Raw genomic sequence first — 20,987 nt, forward strand, 5'->3', positions numbered from 1 at the left:
AGAAAGAAAGAAAGAAAGAAAGAAAGAAAGAAAGAAAGAAAGAAAGAAAGAAAGAAAGAAAGATTTTTGTACAACTGTACAATATATTTGTGTTTTAAGCTAAGTGTTATTCCAAGAGTCAAAAAGGTTTTAAAATTTAAAAGTTTCTAAGTAAAAGAGCTGCAGTAAGCTCAGGTAAATTTATTATTGAAGAAAGAACATTTATTTCTATAAATGTAGCACAGCCTGCATGTGCCTGAATAGAAGAAGCTTACATCTGTGCAAAGTAACGTCCCAGGCCTTCACACTCACCCACTGACTCACCCGGGGCAATTTCCAGTCCTCCGAGCTCCACTGATGGTAGGTGCCCTACACAGATGCACCATTTTTCACGTTTTACTCTTTCTTTGTCCTGTACTTTTTCTATATTGAGGTATTTTTAGATATACAAATATTTACCTTTGTGTTACAGCTGCCTACAGTCTTCAGCACAGAAACGTGCCACACAGGTTTGTAGCCCAGAAGCACGAGGCTGCCCCAATACCATACACCCCACTGCTCCTACAGGCTACAGACCTGTACCCCACGCTACTGTAATCCATCAGCACACACACTGCTGTTCCCAGCAGCTGACAAGATTAATTTGCAGGATGCCAGGAAGGGACTCAGAGAAAGATACAAGCTGGGGCGCTGGCTTCCCCGGTAAGAAATGTATGTCTGCACAGAGTTCCTCCAGACAGGCCGGCTCCCTGCCTCTGGAAGCCTGGCAGAGAGGAAAGGCTTTCCACTGGCTGGCATATTTCCCGCTGGCTGGCATCATGGTGTGAAGAGGGCTGTGTGTGTGTGTGAAGAGTTATCAGTCGTTTCCAAAGATGACTCAGTAACTAAGAGCTCTTCTGTCAATCTGAGTATCTGAAGGACTCTTGTGGGGAAAGGTGTGTGGACGTGTTTTTGTTTGGCATCAGAGTGTGTTTAGCAGCAGGGGCAATGGGTAGAAACCACAGGGGTGTAGATTGTTTTAGGTTTCATATAAAGAAAGACATTCTAACAGACTCATCCAATCATCAAATAATGGGCTGCTGTGAGTGGCCACGTCCCCGCTGTGGGAGGTAATCCACATGACACTGACATCCAGGATGCTGCAGGCGGAATCCAACAGGAGGCGGACGCCCTCGGTGTCCCTCCCATTCCCAGAATTCTGTGATGATATCAGCAGAATCAGTAATGGTCTGCGAGACTTAGGAAAGACAGTTCAATTCACCTATCTCGTTTTATACAGGAGGAAACCAAGGTGGATAGGAAGGGACTTGACCCAAGGCACCTGAGTCTGTCTTTCCATCCCCTCATCAAAGAGTCAGTCAGCAGGGGCAGGGATGTTTGTTCAGCATTTTAGTGAAGAGAAAGGGGTGTCAGGAGATGGGAGGGGGGACAGTGAAGTACAGTGGCTTCCATTTTCCAGAGCAGATGACACACTGGGCACCTCCACGCTTCCCTGGATAACCCAGGCTGGCTCAGAACATGGTACCCAGGCCTCAGCACCAGGAGGCTGAGACCCATGGGAATGACGCTGCAGCACAAGTCAGCTGCTTTTGCAAAATACATAGCAGGATGGGGTTCTTGGGAATGAATGGGGCAGACATGGAAACTCAGACTGAAAGAGCTTTCTACTGTAAAGGTTTTTACTGTGGGAGATTTTCTACGGCAAATCTTTGCTCTCACCTTAGATGGATAAATGGATGATGAGTGGACAGGCAGGAAGGTAGTCAGGTAGGCAGGCAGGCATTATTCTAATGCTTCCATAGGGTAAGAGAAAGGTTCACCCGATTCAGGCTGCAGACATAAAAAAGTGAAACCATGCCCTCTAATAATGACAAACATTTCCTCTGTGGTGTAGAAGCTATGAATGGCCTGGCTGGATACAGTTTCCACCAAAACCTACACCACTGAGACTTCCCAATGATCAAAAGCCCCCAGCAACAGTCTGAGAGCAGCCATGCATGGCTCCCTTTAATTACATACTGATCACAGCGTCACCAGGGGCATCACCGCGCTGGGAGGAAAAGCGGTAACATCATTTTGCTGGAGAGACCCACACAGGTCAGAGCAGAAATACAGCCTTTGCCAGATGTGACTGTGGACAGAGATGAGAGATCCACTTGCACAGGGCTCAAACGCCAGCATAGGAACTTCAGTGCTCCTACAGGTTTGAATGAAAAGACTAAGATTATCTTTATCATGTACGTGTATACTGCAAATCCTCCCCACTCCAAAACAAATGGGACTCAGTGACCCAGGCTACGAGGCTGGGTATCAGACTGCAAAACATTTCAAGATCTGCTATTTCCTAGTTCAGGAAATAGAGGATGTGGTCTAAGAACCATCACTCCAGGACCTCAGGGGCATAAGGGACAGGCAGGGGACTGAGCCCAGGAACCTGGGTTCTAGTCCTGACCAAGCGGCCCTGGGTGAACACAACTTACCCAAAATTTAGTGTCTTCTACAAAATGAGGATAAAACCACCTGCGTTCTTAGGTCACTGAATTAGTATGAGGAGCAAATTTAAAATACGAATGTAAAACCAATTTGCACACAGCTGAGCACCGTTCAAGCACACAGGATGACAGCACTGCTGTACGTGCTGGCAGAAGCCCAGGAGGTGAAGTGGGTGGCTCACAGGATGCAGGGAGCTGCCAGTAAGGCTACTGCACATCTGTCAAAGGGCACGGAGACTTCAGCTTGGACAAAAAAACAAAAACAAAAACAAAAACAAAAAACCAAGCAGAGATCCAAGGGAATAAATAACTTATTCTGTTTCTAGACCATTTTTAGAAGGGGCATCGAAGGGTAAAAACCTTCATCAGAAAAGCCTGGATCCAGAAGACAGGTTCTCAAACTGAGAAGTGAACACAGGAGTGAGTGTCTAAAAGGAGATGATTACACTTCAACTCGTTCGAGTCCCACGAGGCTGTCCACAAGCTCAGGCTTAGCTGCAGGCAGCCAGTGGGATCCTTCCATTACACAGGTTCAGCCTGCCACAGTGCCCAGGTGCCCCATCAGCTTGCTGTGGGGGCCAGGACAGAGAAGGGGCACCGAAGGGAAGAAAAAAGTAGAGGGAGAAAGAAAGTGGGGTGTGACACTTCCTTCGGGGGCAGGGGAAGGGGGTGGCATGTGGGGACAGGTGCATTACAAACCGAAGTTTGAGATGCTTTAATAACGGTGCTTCAAAAATCCTTGACCCCATATTGTTGGAAGCTATTTTCAGCTTGCAGTTTACAAAACCACACGCAGTCAGCTCCAATCCGGCCACGGTTTCTCCACCTTTGCCGTTGGGCTTTGGGCACTGGTCTTCTGAACCATGGATAAGAGCACAAAGCCATGTTTTCCCACATGGGTAAAGGGTGGGTAAGGGTGTGCACCTGCCTGTAACCGCAAAGGCCGTGAGGAGAAAGGGGCTAGCGGCATCCAAGGCAGAAGGTGATGCCCTCCTGCACAGCACACTCCCTTTCTATGACAGGACAAATTCCTTCTGGCTTCACAGGTGGTCCTACTGTGCACTCTACAGTAACTCTCTGTGCTCTGTAAATACTGTCCGCTCTGACTTCACAGCACCAAGGAAAGTTATGGCTTGTATAGGACATGGAGAAAGGGAGAGGGCTGTGGTGGAGCTGCTCTGTGCTTAGTATTATGTAATGTGTACATGACATCATTGCATTCTCAGCTACTTACTGAGTACCTTTAAGTAGATCCTGAAGGCCAGTGATTCTCAAACAGGAGGAAGAGAGAGGACATAAACCCTGGCATATCAGAACTGGCAGGCAGGCTTTTTCAAACACATCCTTTCTGCCTGAATAGCAACATGTGAGTCCCAGATCTCAAATATGCCATGGATGGGGAGGTTCTCGTTTTATAGCCCATATGCTGGGTGTCTTCCCCATTTCACAGATGAGGAAACCGAGGCTTTAAAAGGTTTAAGTATGTTTCGCAAAGTCATTTGGCCAGTAAGTGGTGGAGTCAGAAGTCAACCTCAATGACAGAAACTTTGCCAACATTTCAGTCTGTGTCCGCAATGGCAATAAGGGAAGCGAGTATCTTCCCAGGAAATTTAAGTGATTTGGTTTTATTCCTGCTAGGGACTTCAGTCCCCTCCCCTTCACACCATCATTTGAAAATAATAAGCCCTAAAACTACAAGACGTAATTGTAATTAGAGAGCTGGACACTCGCTGGAGGAATGGTTTCCGTGCCAGGCCCTACCTAGACTGGATTTGTGAGACTGCGAGGGGAGAGGCTGGGCAATAGTTTACTAGTCAAGGGCCTGGTCCTTGACTAATAAGGTCATAGCCTTGCAGAGGGGGCCAGGCGTTCATGGGAAGCATCTGTCCTCCAAGCCTGAGGAGTGAGGGACACAGCTGGGTGCAGACGGCCCTCAGGGAGGCTTTACGGAACTGGTGGCATCTTACCTGCGCCTCGAAGAATGAGCAGGGCATATAGAAAAGTGGGCTAGAAGCCGGGCACAGTAGCTCATGCCTGTAATCCCAGCACTTTGGGAGGCTGAGACGAGTGGGTCACAAGTTCAGGAGTTTGAGACCAGCCTGGCCAGCATGGTAAAACCCCATCTCTACTAAAAATACAAAAATTAGCCAGGCATGGTGGCGGGTGCCTATAATCCCAGCTACTTGGGAGGCTGAGGTGGGAGAAATGCTTGAATCTGGGAGGCGGAGGTTGCAGTGAGCCAAGACTGTACCACTGCACTCCAGCCTGGGCAACAAAGTGAGACTCCATCTCAGGAAAAGGACAGGACAGGACAGGACAGGACAGGAAAGGAAAGGACAGGACAGGACAGGACAGGAAAGGAAAGGAAAGGAAAGGAAAGGAAAGGAAAGGAAAGGAAAGGAAAGGAAAGGAAAGGAAAGGAAAGGAAAGGAAAGGGGGCTAGAGAGAGAGCATCCTAGACAGAGGGAGAGCATCCTAGTCAGAGGGAGAGCATCCTCAAGGGCCCCAAGTGCGGATGACACCTGTGTGGGCGACAGCCAGGGGTTCAGTGCAGCTGAAACAAAAGTACAAGGGGGAGTTGGTGAGAGGAGAGGTGGATGCGAGGAGAGAGTAGCTGCCCCCGGTGTCAGGCTAAGGAGTTTGGCTTTTAAAATGAGCAGGAGCTCAGGAAAGCTGGAGACAGGGAGTCATCGGTTAGTTCGGGGACATGGAAGTGGGTAGGGGGTCCCTTGGCTGCAGAGCATGGAGCTGCTAGTGACCCAGGAGACTATGTCCGATGTGAAACGAAATTGAAAGTCAAGCAGAGAGTCTGGCTAAGGATCTTCTAAGAGGCGGAAAATGATGTGGAGGCAGGGAGAGGGAACCAGGCCCCCAGAGTCAGAACAGGCAGCAGGAAGGACGTGAGGCCTGGAGGTGCCTCCACGTCACAGGAGTGCGGCCACGGACACGTTCACAGTGTGCTCAGCCCCTCAGCTGCAGGCATGGGGCCAGCCCTCTAGGCTGTTTACCTCTTGAGGGTGGGGCCTGTGGCTTGTTCAGAGCCTGGCCCTTAGTAGGCCCCGAAGAAGTAACTGTGGAATTCTTTACTGGATAAGTTCAGATGTGCCAAGATGAGAAGACAAAGGCCGCTTCCCAAAACACTCCCATGACTGAGGCCAAGCCCACACGAACCTCCTACGTTTATCCTGGGTAACGCCAGGGCCAGGACACGTCGGTGAATTTCACAATGGGAGCCTGCGTCTCCATTCCATTCCCCTCACAGAGCTGGGCTGGGCTGGGCTGTGTTCACCAACAGCTCGTGTGGACTTCTCCTGGATGAGGACCCCTCCCAGCTTCTGGAGATTCTGCGGCAGACATAATACAAGCCCATCCAGGAGGCATGAGGCGATGTCTCCTGAGCCCTACGTGCTGGTCTAGGGAGCCACACCCTCTCTGCAGGGCATCTTGAGGCTCTCTGGAGTACAGGGACACAGGTGAGTCACCCTCTTACAGTCACAGGCTGAGACGGTGCAGCCCTGGTGAGATTCTGACGTGTAGCTAATGCGCACTAAAAGCAGCTCTTGGGAACTTCTGAGACCAGTCAGAAATCAATGGTGACAATAAAGCATTTACACTTTTGAGCAGAGTTACCTCATCTCAACTTCAATTCCTTGATTCCTTCTGCATGGAATCATGGCCAAATCCCAGTGGTTAGTTCTCAAAATTAGCAAATTAGTCTATAGGCAAGGTTAGCACCACCCAACAGAGAAAGCCTAATCCTTCCTATTCAACCCATGCCCAAATTCTAGCTCATGAGCTGACACGGACTAGCAGAGGATGTAGGGGGCACCCTCGGTGTTATGGACAGCAGGTATGTCCCCCCAAATTTACACGTTGATGTCTATATTAGTCTGTTCTCACGCTGCTATAAAGACATACCTGGGACTGGGTTGATTTATGTAGAAAAGAGGTTTATTGACCCACAGTTCCACAGACCGCACAAGAAGCATGGCTGGGAGGCCTCAGAAAACTCACAATCATGGTGGAAGATGTAGAGGAAGCAAGCACATCTGCACATGGCAGCAGGAGCGAGCGAGAGCGAGAGAGTGAGCACAAGAAGGGGGAAGCGCTACATACTTTTAAACAACTGGATCTCATGAGAACTCATTCACTATCACGAGAAGAGCAAGGGGGAAGTCCACGCCCACGATTCAATCACCTCCCACCCACCCCCTCCTCTAACACATGGGGATTACAATTCAAATGAGATTTGGGTGGGGACACAGAGCCAAACCATATCAACATCCTAACCTCCAGTGGGATGGTGTTCGGGGAATTTGGGGGAGTTATTAGGTCATAAGGGTGGGGCTCTCATCATGGGATTAGTGCCCTTATGACAGACATGAGAGAGCTTGCCTCACCTCTCCCTATTTCTGCTCTCTCCATCATAAGAGGATACAAGATGGCCATCTGCAAACCAGGAAGTGTGCTCAGTCTGGTGCACAGATGTGGCTGTTTTGGTCAGCAGACTGTCTGCTTAATTGTCAATATTTTAAAATCAGAAGCTTTTACATTAACACATATCTGATCTGCCAGCACCTTGATCTTGGACTTCCCAACCACCAGAACCGTGAGCAATAAATTCTTGTTTATAAGCTACCTAGTCTATGGTGTTTATTACAGTAGCCTGAACTAAGACGCTTGGTAAGATTCATTTATACGCTCAGGGCACTTTTACTCTTTACCTTGAAAGTCCAGTCAAAAGCCAAATTCTAGCGCAAGAATGGTGTAACACTCCCCTCTGGGCTCTAACAGATGATAGGTCCATATACCCTGTGTTACTTGGCTCTGAAACAATTCCAAACACTTGCATCGTTTGCTACCTGAGTGTCAAATGTGTTTCTATGACAAGAACTTGGAATGAACTCTCCTTCCCCTTGAGAGAAAATGTTACGTCATCAAACCTTATAAGACCCCGTATACGACCTCTACTGGGCTTCAAATTACATATAAACCCAAGACTTTGGCATTCGAAGATCTCAGGCTGTGGCAGGGCTCCACGGTCAGCCACCTCTCTGAGGTGGCAAGTTTATGCCAACACGAGGCCACACTCTTAACCACCTCTTCAAAGACTGAGAGCTCAGTGGGGTCACACTCCATTAGCCTTTGAGCAAATCCCAGAACCCTCGCCAGCCAGCGCCAGCCAATGCTCTGGGAATCTAACGTGTTGTCCGGCATCTCCGCTGCGTGGCTCAGCTCTCCCAAGAGCCACTTGTATAAAGTCACCCCTCACACTTTAGTTAGACTTTACTTCCCACAGAGCCCTGCTTCCCGCCTAATTGAGCGACTAGACTCTAGTCATTTTGGAAGCCACTCACTCTGTGGCTAATGCATTCCCTGAGAGAATTGTTCTCATTATTCTGCCCCTTTTTAGGCATTGTGAACCAAAGGAAAACAAAAATCTCTTTGTATAGCAATAAACCACGTGATTCATCTAATCACAACTTTGATGGTGTCTCCTTATTTCAACCATAGAGAACACGATGCTGACCCCAGCGGTTATTTCTGACCCCAAATACGGGAGCCCTTCACAGCCTCTCTGCCCTGCCTTGGTTCCCTCCCCTAGTCTCTCCTCTTCCGGCCCTCCCTGCTCTTCCACATCACGCTCAGGATGCTGGTGTCTCCTGAGGCCTGGGACAGCCCTGCTTCACACTTGTTGCCTGGCGCCCCCTCCCCAACCTTTGTTATCAAAAGTGTTCTAGTTTAAACAATACATGAATGGTAACTATTTCTCACGATGTTTATCTTTACTTACTATGGTGGGCAGGCAGATCTAGAAAATGGGGTCTTCGGTGGCAGGGTCTCATTCAGACTGTTCATGGCTTGGTTCCCATCTCCTTCCTTTCCTTCCAATTTTATCCCTCCTTTTGTCCCTGAAGGAACTTAGCCGGCAAAGACACCGAACTGTATCCTATGAGAACCGTCAGCCTGCTCTAGGTGTATCACAAGTTCGGCTATAAGTTTTCTATTAGTCAACTGAAAAAAAGGACACCTAATTAGTTGTACAGAAGGAAAAAATAAGTTATTCAGGAGAAACACAACTATTCCTGACTCTAGACCATTTTCAGATGGACCATCAAAGAGGCCACTTTGTGATGCCATTAACATGTCCTCAATGGCACTGCCGAGCAGGCAGCAGGGACTGGGGCTGGTGTGCATGTGCATGCTGGGGTCTTCATGCGACCAGCACTGCCCAGGCTTGCTTGGGAGCCAACGCCGAACAGGGAGGATGGTGAAGTGGGAAGCAATGAGGATATACCTGCCACATCACGCCCAGGCCACTCCCTTCCCTCCTTCTCTCTCTTCCCTTTGGATTTCTCTCCCTCCATTCCTCCCTGGCCAGGACTTCAACCTCCCAAAAGCATCTTTGGACACAGAGAGGAGTTTAAAGATGCTCTTATACACATTCAAGCTCTCAGACAATTAAAGGAATTGCACCTCCAAAAATGGTGAGTCTGGGGATCTCTTAATTTTCTTCCAAAATTGCATTTCTAGACAAGAATTATGCTTGGCCTTGACATTCTGTTATTAGCTAAATCTGACGTTAGGTAGAGAAACATTTGGTGGAATTTTAAATTACCAATAAAAATCAATTATTTCAAGTAACAGGGGAGCAAATGTTGGGAAAAAACAAGGTTGGAGTGTACCTAAATAAAACTCTAGGCGTCAGTTCCCAAGACCAGCCAACCAAAGCCTCGCAGGGTCCAGCCGACGGTGGGAGCATTTGGCCAGTTTTTTGCCTCAATGGGCCTTTAAACCAGAAGTCTCAACCTGCCCATTCTTGGGCTCAGTCTGGTGCACAGATGTGGCTTTTTTGACCAGCAGATTGTCTGCTTAATTGTCGATATTTTAAAATCAGAAGGTTTTACATTAACAACACAGAATTCTGGCTTTTTTTGAAACGAAAAAAAATCAGAAGATCTGGTAATACTGGGCCCACATTCACACAAAACAAAACCAAGAACCATCAGAAATACTAGGCAAGAGCCCGGGCATAGAAGGGTTTTCAATCAATTGCTTTCCTTCCCTTTCTTTTACAATCCACTTTCAAATTGTAAAAACTTGTCTTACTTCCTGGAGGCATTTACCTGAAATTAAACTGCTGCAGGCTATACCCTCAGTTTCTGAATCACATACGGACTCTTCTTGTACCTGTTGCAGTATGTTACATTTACTAGAGGATCACCTTTTCTTTTGAGAGCTTATCAAATGTTCTCTCATTTTATAATTTTTTTTTTTTTTTTTTTTTTGAGATGGACTCTTGCTGTCATCCAGGCTGGAGTACAAGGGCGCGGTCTTGACTCATGCAACCTCTGCTTCCTGGGTTCAAGCAATTCTTCTCAGCCTCCCGAGTAACTGGGATGACAGGTGCCTGCCACCACGCCCAGCTGATTTTTGTATTTTTAGTAGAGATGGGGTTTCACCATGTTGGCCAGGCTGGTCTTGAACTCCTGACCTCAAGGGATCCACCAGCCTGGGCCTCCCAAAATGCTGGTATTACAGGCATGAGCCACCGTGCCCGGTCTTAATAATTTTTTTTTTTTTTAGCAACAACCGCCCACTCCATTCCATCTTGAGTGTGATACGGCGTGTGGGCCGCAGACTGGGCCTCTTCTAATCTGATCGGTGCAAGTGGCTGGCTAATCACATGCCACCCAGGTATTCCTGGCGTTGATTTGTGGGTTTCTTCATCCACAAATCTCTCCTAGCTTCCGGCTGGCAAAGGGGGTCAAACAGTTCCTCCTTTTTTTTGAGACGGAGCCTTGCTCTGTCGCCCAGGCTGGAATGCAATGGTGCGATCTCAGCTCACTGCAACATCCACCTCCCAGGCTCACGTGATTCTCCTGCCTCAGCCTCCTGAGTAGCTGGGATTAAAGGCACGCGCCACCACACCTGGCTAATTTTGTGTATCTTTAGTAGAACAGGGTTTCACCACATTGGCCAGGCTGATCTCGAACTCCTGACCCCGTGATCCGCCTGCCTCAGCCTCCCAAAGTGCTGGGATTATAGGCGTGAGCCACGGCACCCGGCCAAACAGTTCCTCCTTTCTAACTGTTTCAGTCTCCCCTGCACCAAAAAGGCCTCAAGGATTCTACTACTCCTTTTATGCTGAAGTATGTTTGCCTGATCCTCTGTATGATGCCTTTAACCTTGGACAGCAGCTAAGAGGCTGTGAGATGTGAGTAGAAAAGTGGCCCACAAGACCAAGGTCACACTCCGTATCCCTCCCAAACCCTGCCGACATCTTGGCAGGAAGGTACTGGCAGAAGAAATAAAGATGCCTTTTTTCTGCTCTGGTTATTCTTTGTAAATAATATGATTCACCCTGATGTCTCTACCTTGCTTAGACGCAATCTTCCAGGCCCTCTGAAAACTGAATACAAATGAGCTGCAATTACATCACCAGACACCCGAAAGTCCTGTTCACTGTCAGCCCAAGTAGAGAGCTAGAATGATCCCGCTTTCTTTATAGTTCCAAGTTCGTGATCCTTGGGCCAGTCAACATAGGATGCTCCTGGCAGCAAAGGAAAGGGTCTCCATGCAGAGACTGGGCTTGATTTTATTAAGAGAAGCAGTGGGTTTGTTTGTGTTTGTTTTTTTAACAGAGCCAAGGGAGATGAAGCGGAAGCCACACAAACAGGCACCTCACTCCACAGTGACTGACATTAATAAGGCCCTGCGAGCATCTCTGTGACTTCACATTTCAGAAAGTCCATCAGGATCCACCACCCTCATAATGAGCGCTCGTGTACAGACACAAGCGCATGGCAGGCGTCCAGGAGGCAAATCACGACATACTACGCCAATTCTGGTTCAGCTTTCTCTTTACAAACAGTGACAGAGCAGTCAGTCCCCAGAAGGCAGACGGCTGGGTTCCTGGATCAAAACACTCCTTCGGGCAGCTCGTTGATGTTGGGGTCCATTCTGCTACCATGAAACAGAAGATCATCTGTGATCCACGGTAAGCAGCTCATTGAAAGAAGTCACCTAAAGCAGGAGGAGGAGACGGGTGTTCAATTCAAACCCAGGCTCAGATTAAAAGTTTGATATTTCTATAAGAGCCAATTCTGGTGCTAACCTGGAAGCAGCGGGATGGGAACTGCAGATCCATTTCACTTAGGAACCCACAGTGGAAATGCAGTCCTGTGGCTGAAGTCTGCACCTGAGATGGCCATGGAGCCATACTGAAATTCCCTTCACGGGGGGCTGGTCACGCCCAGCTCAGTCCTTTCCACACGCGGTTTGTCACAGAAGGTCTCTTGTACACATGCCACTGTGAGTCAACTGTGCTATTTTGCTTTTTTCCCCCAGGAAGATGCTTACAGATAAGCCTTTCTGCTGCCTGGATTACAAATAAGGTTCTTTCAATGCAATGATGTTTATTTGGCAAAGGAAACAGATTGCAGCAATGCAAAAAAGCACACAGTCCTGTGGGCCCATCACCCACTGCTGTGCCTCCGCCGTAGTCCTGTCCAGACCCACCTCCCACTGCAAGCGCCTGGAGGGCAAGGTTTGGTTTCTCTCTACTGCACAGCCAAACTCTCGGCAAATGCCTGCCCAGTGAGCTTTCTATTCGGGCACAGAGCTTGGTCTATCCCGAGAGCACTCTTAGAGGCTACGCCTGCATTGCAAAGCCAACCACCCCTTCAAGAGACTTTTCAGAGGAAAGAAGGGAACATGACACACACTTCTTAGCATTTTGAAGGCAGAACTCCTTTTTTTTTTTTTTTTTTTTTGAGACAGGGTCTCGCTATGTTGCCCAGGCTGGAGTGCATGGCTAGTCACAGGCGTAATCCCATTACTGATCAGCACAGGAGTTTTAACCTGTTCCATTTCCAACCTGGGCTGCTGCATCCCTTCCTAGCCAACTTGATGGTTTCCCATTCCCATGAGGTCACCATGTTGATGCCAAGCTTAGTGCAGACACCCACAGAATTCCTCGGCTTAAGCGATCCCCCTGCCTCAGCCTTCTGAGTAGCTGGAACTACAGGTGCAGGCTACCATGCCCAGCTGAAGGCAGAATATTAAGCTGAGGGCGAGGTGAGCCACTCAGCAAAATTTACAGTTCCTACAGCAAAAAGTCTTTGTGTCTTGCCCATGGGATAGCTCTAAACAGCAGTACTGACTTGGTGTTGGCACCACAGGTATTTGTGTTTTCATTAAATTTTATCCACCCTATCTCCCTCACATTATATCTTCCTTGAAAGCAAGAGGCATGTCTTCTACTTTGTAATTCCTCATGGGACCAATCCTATGGCTCCAACACACAATGAGCCAAATCAAAAACTGAGAATAGGCTGGGCACGGTGGCTCACACCTGTAATCCCAGCACTTGGGAGGCAGAGGCAGGTGGATCACCTGAGGTCAGGAGTTTGAAACCAGCCTGGCCAACACAGTGAAACCCCGTCTCTATTAAAAATACAAAAATTAGCCAGGCATGGTGGTGGGCACCTGTAATCCCAGCCACTTGGGAGGCTGAGGCAGGAAAATTGCTTGAACCCGGGAGGCGGAGGTTGCAGTGAGCCAAGATCGCGCCACGGCACGTCAGGCTGGGCGACAAGAATGAAAGTGTCTCAAACAAACAAACAAACTGAGAATAACAAACTTTCCCATGGACTGTCTTTAAAAACAAAAACTGAACGTGAAAGCAACTTCTACACGACCAGTAATGGGACTACAGAGCCTGACTGAGCAGCTGGCCAGCACCGTGGAGGAGACGCCCTCTGACTACACATCTGTTCCTGCATTCACTGAACAAACATCGAAGTGCCTGGCATGGGTCTGCACAGCCTCAGCGGAACAGAAGGGCTGCCACCCAGTCCCACCCCTTCCACACATTCACTTCCTCACTCATTCTTTCAGGAGACACCTGTGTCAGGCACGACGTGGTGAACTTTCACAAACGGATTCAGCGGCACCAAAATATTCATAATGTGCAGACAGACAGACAGAAGCACTGGAGGGAGTCTGTTTTCAGACACAGGAAGCTTCTCCTGGGCGCCGCCTGGGCCTCATCTCTCAGCCGGCACACTCTGGTCTTCAGCAGCCCCCGGCTATGCACCCGCGTCTTCAGATGTCATCCCGGAGCTCCTAGCTTGCCCGGGAGGCACAGCCATCAGATAAGACAGTCACGTCGACAGCAAAACAATCCCGCTTGGGTTCTTCTCTATACAGAGTTTTCCTTTTAAAATACCTTTTCCATTGATGCTATTTAAAAATAACAACCTCATAGTAGACTTCTGATCTCTACTACCACAGGGCAGGTACATCCCTCCCTTTTTATGAGTAATTCCTGCAGGGGTTATAGCACGGCCTCCAGGTCACACGGGCTACACAAAAACACTTAGCCCAGTTTTCTAACTCCCAGGGAGTGAAGGAATCACTATTTTAAAAGGTGGCGAGCTTTTTTCTCCTTTACTCAGATGTAACTCTAATAGAAACTGACAGGCTCAATCTTGGTTAATTTTTTTTTTTTAAACACGAGAACAAGGTTCAAGAAATTCATCTTCAGGTGTCAGAGAGACGAAATGAATCCAATAGCTTTTATCTTCAAGTCCTACATTTATGCATCCCGTAGTGAGGGTGGTGGCCGGTTCCCTTATAACAGAGGGCTTCACGCCTAGTGAACAGTGGACCTGAATTTATATCAGCCGTAAAGCCTTCCAGACGTGACGGTTACACTAACATCCTGACATGAGGCGATCTGCAGAGAGATGGAAAGTGTGCTTGGCTAGAGGTTAGTGCTGCCTCTCTCTATTTTCTTCCCTTGTACCAACCGATTTCAGACTGAGGAACTCGAAGACAGAGTGACACTAGGAGCTCATATAACCCTCCTCAGCTCTAAACTCAGCCACAGCAGGTGTTTTTAAAAAACTAATAGACTGAAAATGACATTTACAGATGAAATGCTGTGACGACTGAAATTTGTTTCAAAATAATCAGGGGAAGAGGAAAACTGGGTGGGAGGAGACATGAAATAAAGATTGGCTAAGGGCTGATAGTTACTGAGAGTGAATGGATATTCTAATATTGCAGCATCCAGAAATATCACATGATGCTTTCTACTTTTGTATATGTTGGAAGGTTTTCACAGTAAAAAGAAAAATTGTATCAGGAGACTAACAACGTTTAACAAAGAAGGCTGACTTAGGTATAAGGATGGTCAAGATACACTGTTAAGTGAACAAAAAAAGACATACAAAGGTATATAGAGTTCATTTACATATACACACACACACCCCCTGATAAAAGTAAAGAAAATTTCTGGAAAAATAATAACCTCCATATGCTATTTAACATAAAAATGTATCACTTTTTAATGATGAGTTTTAGATAATAATCGTTTTCATCCGATGGGAGGGCAAAAGGAGGAAAGGACATAGTCAGCTTGAAAATGAGATAAATATCTCCATGGGCCAGAAATGGAACAGAAACCACATTGGAGATCAGGGCTAGAGCCACGGGTGGAACCTGGAAGCAAGCAGAGGGCCAGACGTTCACCCTCTGTACAGCGTAGCAGGGACCAAAACACTCCACGCACGGGGAAAGCAGAAGGCGGGCTCACGCGTGAAACAGGGAATGGGGGCTGCCTCGGGCACAGTCCTGTCTCTCCCCCGTCCTTGTCCCTCCCCCACGCCATCCATGTCCCTTCCTCTGCTGCAACTACACTGCAATCTACATTCGTCCCTCCCCCCATCTTTGATCCCCAGCTTTCCAATATTCTCTGGGATATTAAAATGTTCTTCCACTAGTGTGGACTAGTTATTTTCTCTTTGTAATACCGTCTGTTTGTTTTGCAAATACCTTACATTGTTCAGGGTGAAGCCATAAAAACTGGTCTGTATAGATAAGACGCTATTAATAAATTTAAGATGGTAATTTCTGCAGACAGGGGAAGGAGGGGAAACACAACACCAACACCCCAGCTGGCTGCGAGGAAGCTAGGAGAGAACGTATCCAGCCTTTTTGTCTTCCATAATGGGAGGCAGGCTTCTATGGCGGAGAATTCCGCAATTCTAGGAAGGGGGTTTAGACGCTGAGAAGCCAAAAGATTAGCAATAATTTTGCTCAGGGGTCAGCAGCCCCAGTTGTACATATAAGGAAATTGAGGCAGAGGTTAAGGGACTTTCCTAGGTTCACAGAACTTAGCAGTGGCCAAGCTGGGACTGGGGATAACGTTGTCACCACCACCCAGGAGTGCTGTTCCGTGCTAGGTACTATAAATACATTATCTGATTCAATTCCCCTCAACTCTGCCACATATAGTGTTAAAATCTCCATTTCTCAGCAGTTTACTTTTCTAATACTTTCATAAGGCAACAAATTCAAAATGGCGCATCTTTACAAAATATAGTCGCCTATCTTTTAGATTCTCCTCTTGGCCACTTATCCCAACTAAACACATCAGCACTGAGGACCTGTCCAGGGGTTTAGCTCCTGAGGAAGAGACAGAGAAAAGGTCAGAGAAAGGAAGGGCGACGTTCCACCCAAGAGGACTACAGCACTATGATTTGCAGATGGGGAAGGTCACGGGACGCTGGACGCAACAGAATCTCAACAGGGACCCAAGAGAGAAAGGCTCCTTTCTCCCTGCACGAATATCCCATGATCCCTGTGTCACTTTCCAGAAAACACCGTCAGTCCCATGGATCTAGGATTATAAAATCCTGTAGGATTTATACAGAAAATATAAACATTTGGGGGGGGGGATTGTGAAACGATGTGAAAAAAGCTATTTGTCAAATGGCCAATGGGGAATAACTTCTCCTCCCCCACTCCTCGAAGCTTCTAACATTCATGGCACACAACACAGGGGAGACTGCCATAAAAAAACGACTTAAAATATGCGCTTTTGAGGTAAAATAACTACAGGACAAGTGACTATAAAGATGACACAGCTGGGAAGATCCAAATCTGTTCTTGCTCAGCAAGTTTCCAGATCAAAATGTGCCTGCTTACCTAGTCAAGATTTGGTTTTGTGCTGTTTTCTTTTTAAATTTTCCTTTCATATAGATGCTAGCATGTTCTTCTTAAAACACTTGTCCCCCTCACTCTCCTCTCTGGGGAGACCCCTTGGTGGTCAGAGCCCACTGCCAGTTCCATGGAAGTCCCAGGCAGGGGCAAGAGGCCATCTCTGCGGGAAACAGTCTGATAGCCGGGCTGCGGATTCCCCAAAACAGCAATGGCCAAGCCCAGGGGCTGAGACTGCCTGCTCAAGAGAAAGGCTGGCTGCCCTGTCCCTGCTTCCTCTCTCCCCTTCCATTCCCATCCTCTTCCTTCTCTCAGCCTCCCCACCCGAGCCCTGCTGCCAGCCAGGTGAACACTCCAAAGCAGCAGACAACTAACGCTGGATCTCCCAGGTCCCCAGAGTTCCCCAGTCTTCTTGTGGAAGAAGGCAAAAACCATGCTCAATTCCCTGTCGACCAGCCAGTACCAAGCCATTCCCAGCCCCAGCAGGAGACTGCAAATGTTATCAGGCAATTCCCCAGAGCCAGCGGGGCGCATGGCAGTGCAGGGCAGTCATCTGCAGACTCAATTCTAGAGACTAAAGGTCTCTCGAAGCATTTCAGCTGAGGGGTGGACAGAGGGAGCACGTAAAGGAGTGTAAGTCTCTGTTGATTTTTGAGTGCCCCGGCCCTGCAAACAGCATTCTTCAGACTCCACTGCAGCGGAGGTCTCATAGTTATCATAGCACATAATGAAAATTAAAAATGTTCAAGGAAGAACAATTCAGTTTCATTTCGAATCTAAAATCTTTCAGAGTTTTCTTTCGGGAAGTCCAAACAATTAAACCGATTTTAAGTTGCACTGTTTATGAAATCCTAGATCTACAGAAAATACAAATTCTGGCCCATCCTGTCTAAGCATGATGGGGTTTCCAAGTTTCCACTTATATGACGTGAGAAGATTCCAAAGCAGACCTTGAAGGCATTGGAGCTGTAACTGCATTTAATACTCAGCCCAGTTTAAACACCCCATGATATCAGTTCTCCCCGATCCCTAAAGAGCTCACCAGCAGACAGGCAACTTCCAGATGGAGGCAGGGCAATGAGGGTCCAAAGGGCTGTGAGCCCCCCAGTGCCAGAGCCAAGGAAGGGGGCACTTAGAGCTCAGCTCTTCTCCTTCTCAGGTGGGGGAACAAAGGCCCCAAGGAGGCAGAGCTGGGACTAGTATCTAGGGCTTGGGACTCTGAGGCTCCCTCTGTTGTTACAGTAGGTAGCTAGTCAGACACGAGCAGGGCAGGAGAGGGCTCCACCACCACCAGGAATGTTTGTGACCATCAGCTGATGGTCAGGCAGTTGTCAACTGTCGTTCTAAAATGATATTTGGTTGCAGCCAGTGCCAGGGAAAGGCAGGGTCCCAGCAGATAGAAAGAACCTGAAACTGATGACCAGCAGCTTCCCGGTAAGATCTCAGGAGCCAGGCACGTGGGCTCAAGCATGGGTACTAGAAGGCAAAATGGTGGCCCCTCGTCTAGGAAGGCCGGACTGGTCAGGGAAGAACGGCTCCAGGGAGTGTGTGCACAACCTCAGTAAACACACCGTGCTCCCGCCCAAGGGCTGGCAGGCCACCCTCAGGGAAGCACCGGGGGAGGAGTAACGCAAACCCAAGAACCATGCCACTGTTTAAGACTCCAAGTCAAAAGTCACATAGCACGTTCGAGCGCCCAAGTCACCCACTGGCCCTCTCCCAAGCGTACTTTATTTCCTTTCATTCCTGGTCTAAAACTTTTTAATACACTTTCCGTCCTGCTCTAAAACTTGCCTTGGTCTCTCCCCCTGCCTGAGGCCCCTCAATCAAATTCTTTCTTCTGAGGAGGCAGGAAGTGAGGGTGCTGCAGACCCACATGGATTCACCGCTGTGAACACCATCACCTCCCTCTGTTGGATCAGGGACCCCAGCAGAAGATCCTCCTGGAAAGAAGGGGAGGGAAGAAGGTGGGGAGTCTTCTACAGTTAAGACGGCAGGTGTGTGCCCAAACCCTCTCCTCTTAAGTCGCCAACCCCTGACCTCAGAGGAAGAGGCCTACCCAGTGACTCTGGGGCAACATGTGAGAGGATTATATAAGGGAGAAAAGTCCACAGGGCCCAAGGAGTTATCAGCTCATTCAGGGGCCTTGCAGGAATTTCCTGTTATGTGATCTGGGTCATGCAAATAGCCACAACCGAGCTGAAGCTGTGTCTTCACCCCCTCCCTCTGAGGGAAACACAGGCTCCTGACTCACTAGTGGCCTGTACCCTGCAGCTCTCCAACGACTGGGCCTCCCTCCAGGAAGGTCTGCAGGGAGCCAGCATCATGGTGTGCACTGAGAACAAAGAGCGGGCCATGCCTGCGGGACAGCAAACTCCCAGCTCTTTCCGAGCAAACCCGGGCAGCTCTGCTCTGGGTGCACTGTCGCTCTACCCACTGGAGAAACAGCCAGCAACGTGAAACTCTTCAGACCCAGGGCCACGGGCCTGGCTTACTTTCATCAAAACCTGCTTCGGCTGTTCCTTTCCTTTTCTAAAAAACTTTTTTAATTGTAAGATGTAGAACCAGAACATACAAAAAAGTGCACGCAAACACGAAGCCAAACACCCAAGTGAGGAAATAAGACCTTGCGGCTCTCGAGAGGCAACCGAGCCCCACGTCCCCCACCACCTGCCACGCAGGCTTTGGGAGGCATCACCCCCTTGGCTCTCCTTTCCCATTCTCCGCACCTGCGCGTTCATCCCGAAAGCCTCCAGGTTAGTTTCGCTCTCATCGCGCAGAGCCGTTCCCTTTTTTGCTGTCGCTGTATAGCACTCCATTGAACGGATGCGTTTTATTTATCCGTTCCGCTAAGTAGCACGTTTCAGTCGTTTTCAGTTTTGGCTACTACAAATAGCGCTACAGTGACTATTCAAGAACGGTTCTCAGGTCCTGGAGTTTTTCCGTGACACACGCTTGACAACCAAACGCAGCATCACCTGGAATGTGCTTCTTCGTGCTGACTACTGATGCCAGTCTGTGTTCCAACGCTGTGCCGCCCTCCCTCCCTACAAGACCACCAGTCCACCCACTCTGCTAATAGAGAATAGGGGTCACTGGTGACTCAGGGGCCGAGAAAGCCTAGTTGGTCACTAGAAGGGAAGTTAAATCTTCCTCCATAAGACAAAGTCCAAGGTTTTAAAATTCTGAACTTAACCAGATCCAACAACCAAAACAACTGGGCTTTTCCGAAGAAAAAGGCCACAAACTCCCCCAAAATAACGAGGTAGCACCTACGGCTTGGGACAGACCCACCTGCCCATACTATCAACTGTAAGCAATAAGCACAAATGTGTGCCCAAGACACCAAGTGCAGAAGGATGGGACGCCAGTAAATCCCCGTCTGCCATGGGTGGCAGAAGAGAGAGGGCGGAGGGTGGGGAGGGTTGTGGAGGTGGCCCCCCTGCAGTCAGGACGCACCTGTAAACTGGCTGCATCTCCCGGGCTAGGCCAATGATGGCGCCTGGCAGGAAACTGTCAAATTCCTCAAACAACTCCCGGATGTTGGTCTTAAACTTCAGGTCTAGGTCCAGCTGAATGAGCCGCAGGATCTCTGTGGGAAAGAGAAAAGGACAGTGAGACACAGGCATACCTCCCGGGAGGCTCGGCCACGGACAGAAAATGACGCAGAGGGCAGAGAAAAGGGCACTGGACTCGTACTGTTGTCAGTGAATGATGCAAAGTTACCGCTGGAACAAAAGGCCTTTCATCTACCAGCAACCCCTCTGCACTATTGGTCTTCACAAACGACTGCCGCGTCTTTTCTTCCAACTGCAGACATCCATTTTGCTTATAACTAGGCGACCACACGCTCCAGCGTCGGCCTGCTGTCCTGATGTGACTGTTAACTGTGCACCATTTCACTCTCAAAAGTATCTCATTTGGATGATACTTTATGTGGACACCCTACTTCCCTACATAAAACTCAAAGCAGGCCGGGCACGGTGGCTCATGCCTGTAATCCCAGCACTCTGGGAGGCCGAGGTGGGTGGATCACGAGGTCAGGAGTCTGAGACCAGCCTGACCAACATTGTGAAACCCCGTCTCTACTAAAAATACAAAAATTAGCTGGGCGTGGTGACAGGCGCCTGTAATTCCAGCTACTCAGTAGGCTGAGGGAGGAGAATTGCTTGAACCTGGGAGGCGGAGGTTGCAGTGAGCTGAGATCGCGCCACTGCACTCCAGCCTGGGCAACAGAGCAAGACACCATCTCCAAAAAAAAACACATTCAAAGCATCCAGGTGTTTCCTCTTTGGAGCACAGGTAGCAAATGACCCACACAAGACAGAGTTAAAAAACATTATGGCCTCAGGCCTTTATCAGCACGTTCTGCAAACCCAGATGTGTGTCAAGTGAAGCTGCTGACAGAGTGAAACAGCTGAACGATCTCAGATACCACTGTGTTTTTAATCCATTGCCTAAAAGACAGGAAGAGCCCAAATTCTTCAATGTCACAATCACCTGGCA

At 48.5% G+C, this 20,987-nt stretch overlaps 1 protein-coding gene across 7 annotated transcripts in view; it reads right to left on the bottom strand.

Annotated features, from left to right (window-relative positions):
- Positions 1–20,987, bottom strand: part of XXYLT1 (xyloside xylosyltransferase 1) — a 194,097-nt gene that overhangs the window by 56,452 nt on the left and 116,658 nt on the right. For all 7 annotated transcript variants that reach the window (XM_023214779.3, XM_023214785.3, XM_023214781.1 and 4 more), the window contains one exon: positions 19,941–20,073. In XM_023214779.3, the coding sequence (XP_023070547.1) occupies positions 19,941–20,073 (133 nt within the window). The remainder of the gene's footprint in view (positions 1–19,940; positions 20,074–20,987) is intronic.

Source organism: Piliocolobus tephrosceles, chromosome 2, assembly GCF_002776525.5.
Source record: "Piliocolobus tephrosceles isolate RC106 chromosome 2, ASM277652v3, whole genome shotgun sequence".
Classification (NCBI taxonomy): Eukaryota; Metazoa; Chordata; class Mammalia; order Primates; family Cercopithecidae; genus Piliocolobus; species Piliocolobus tephrosceles.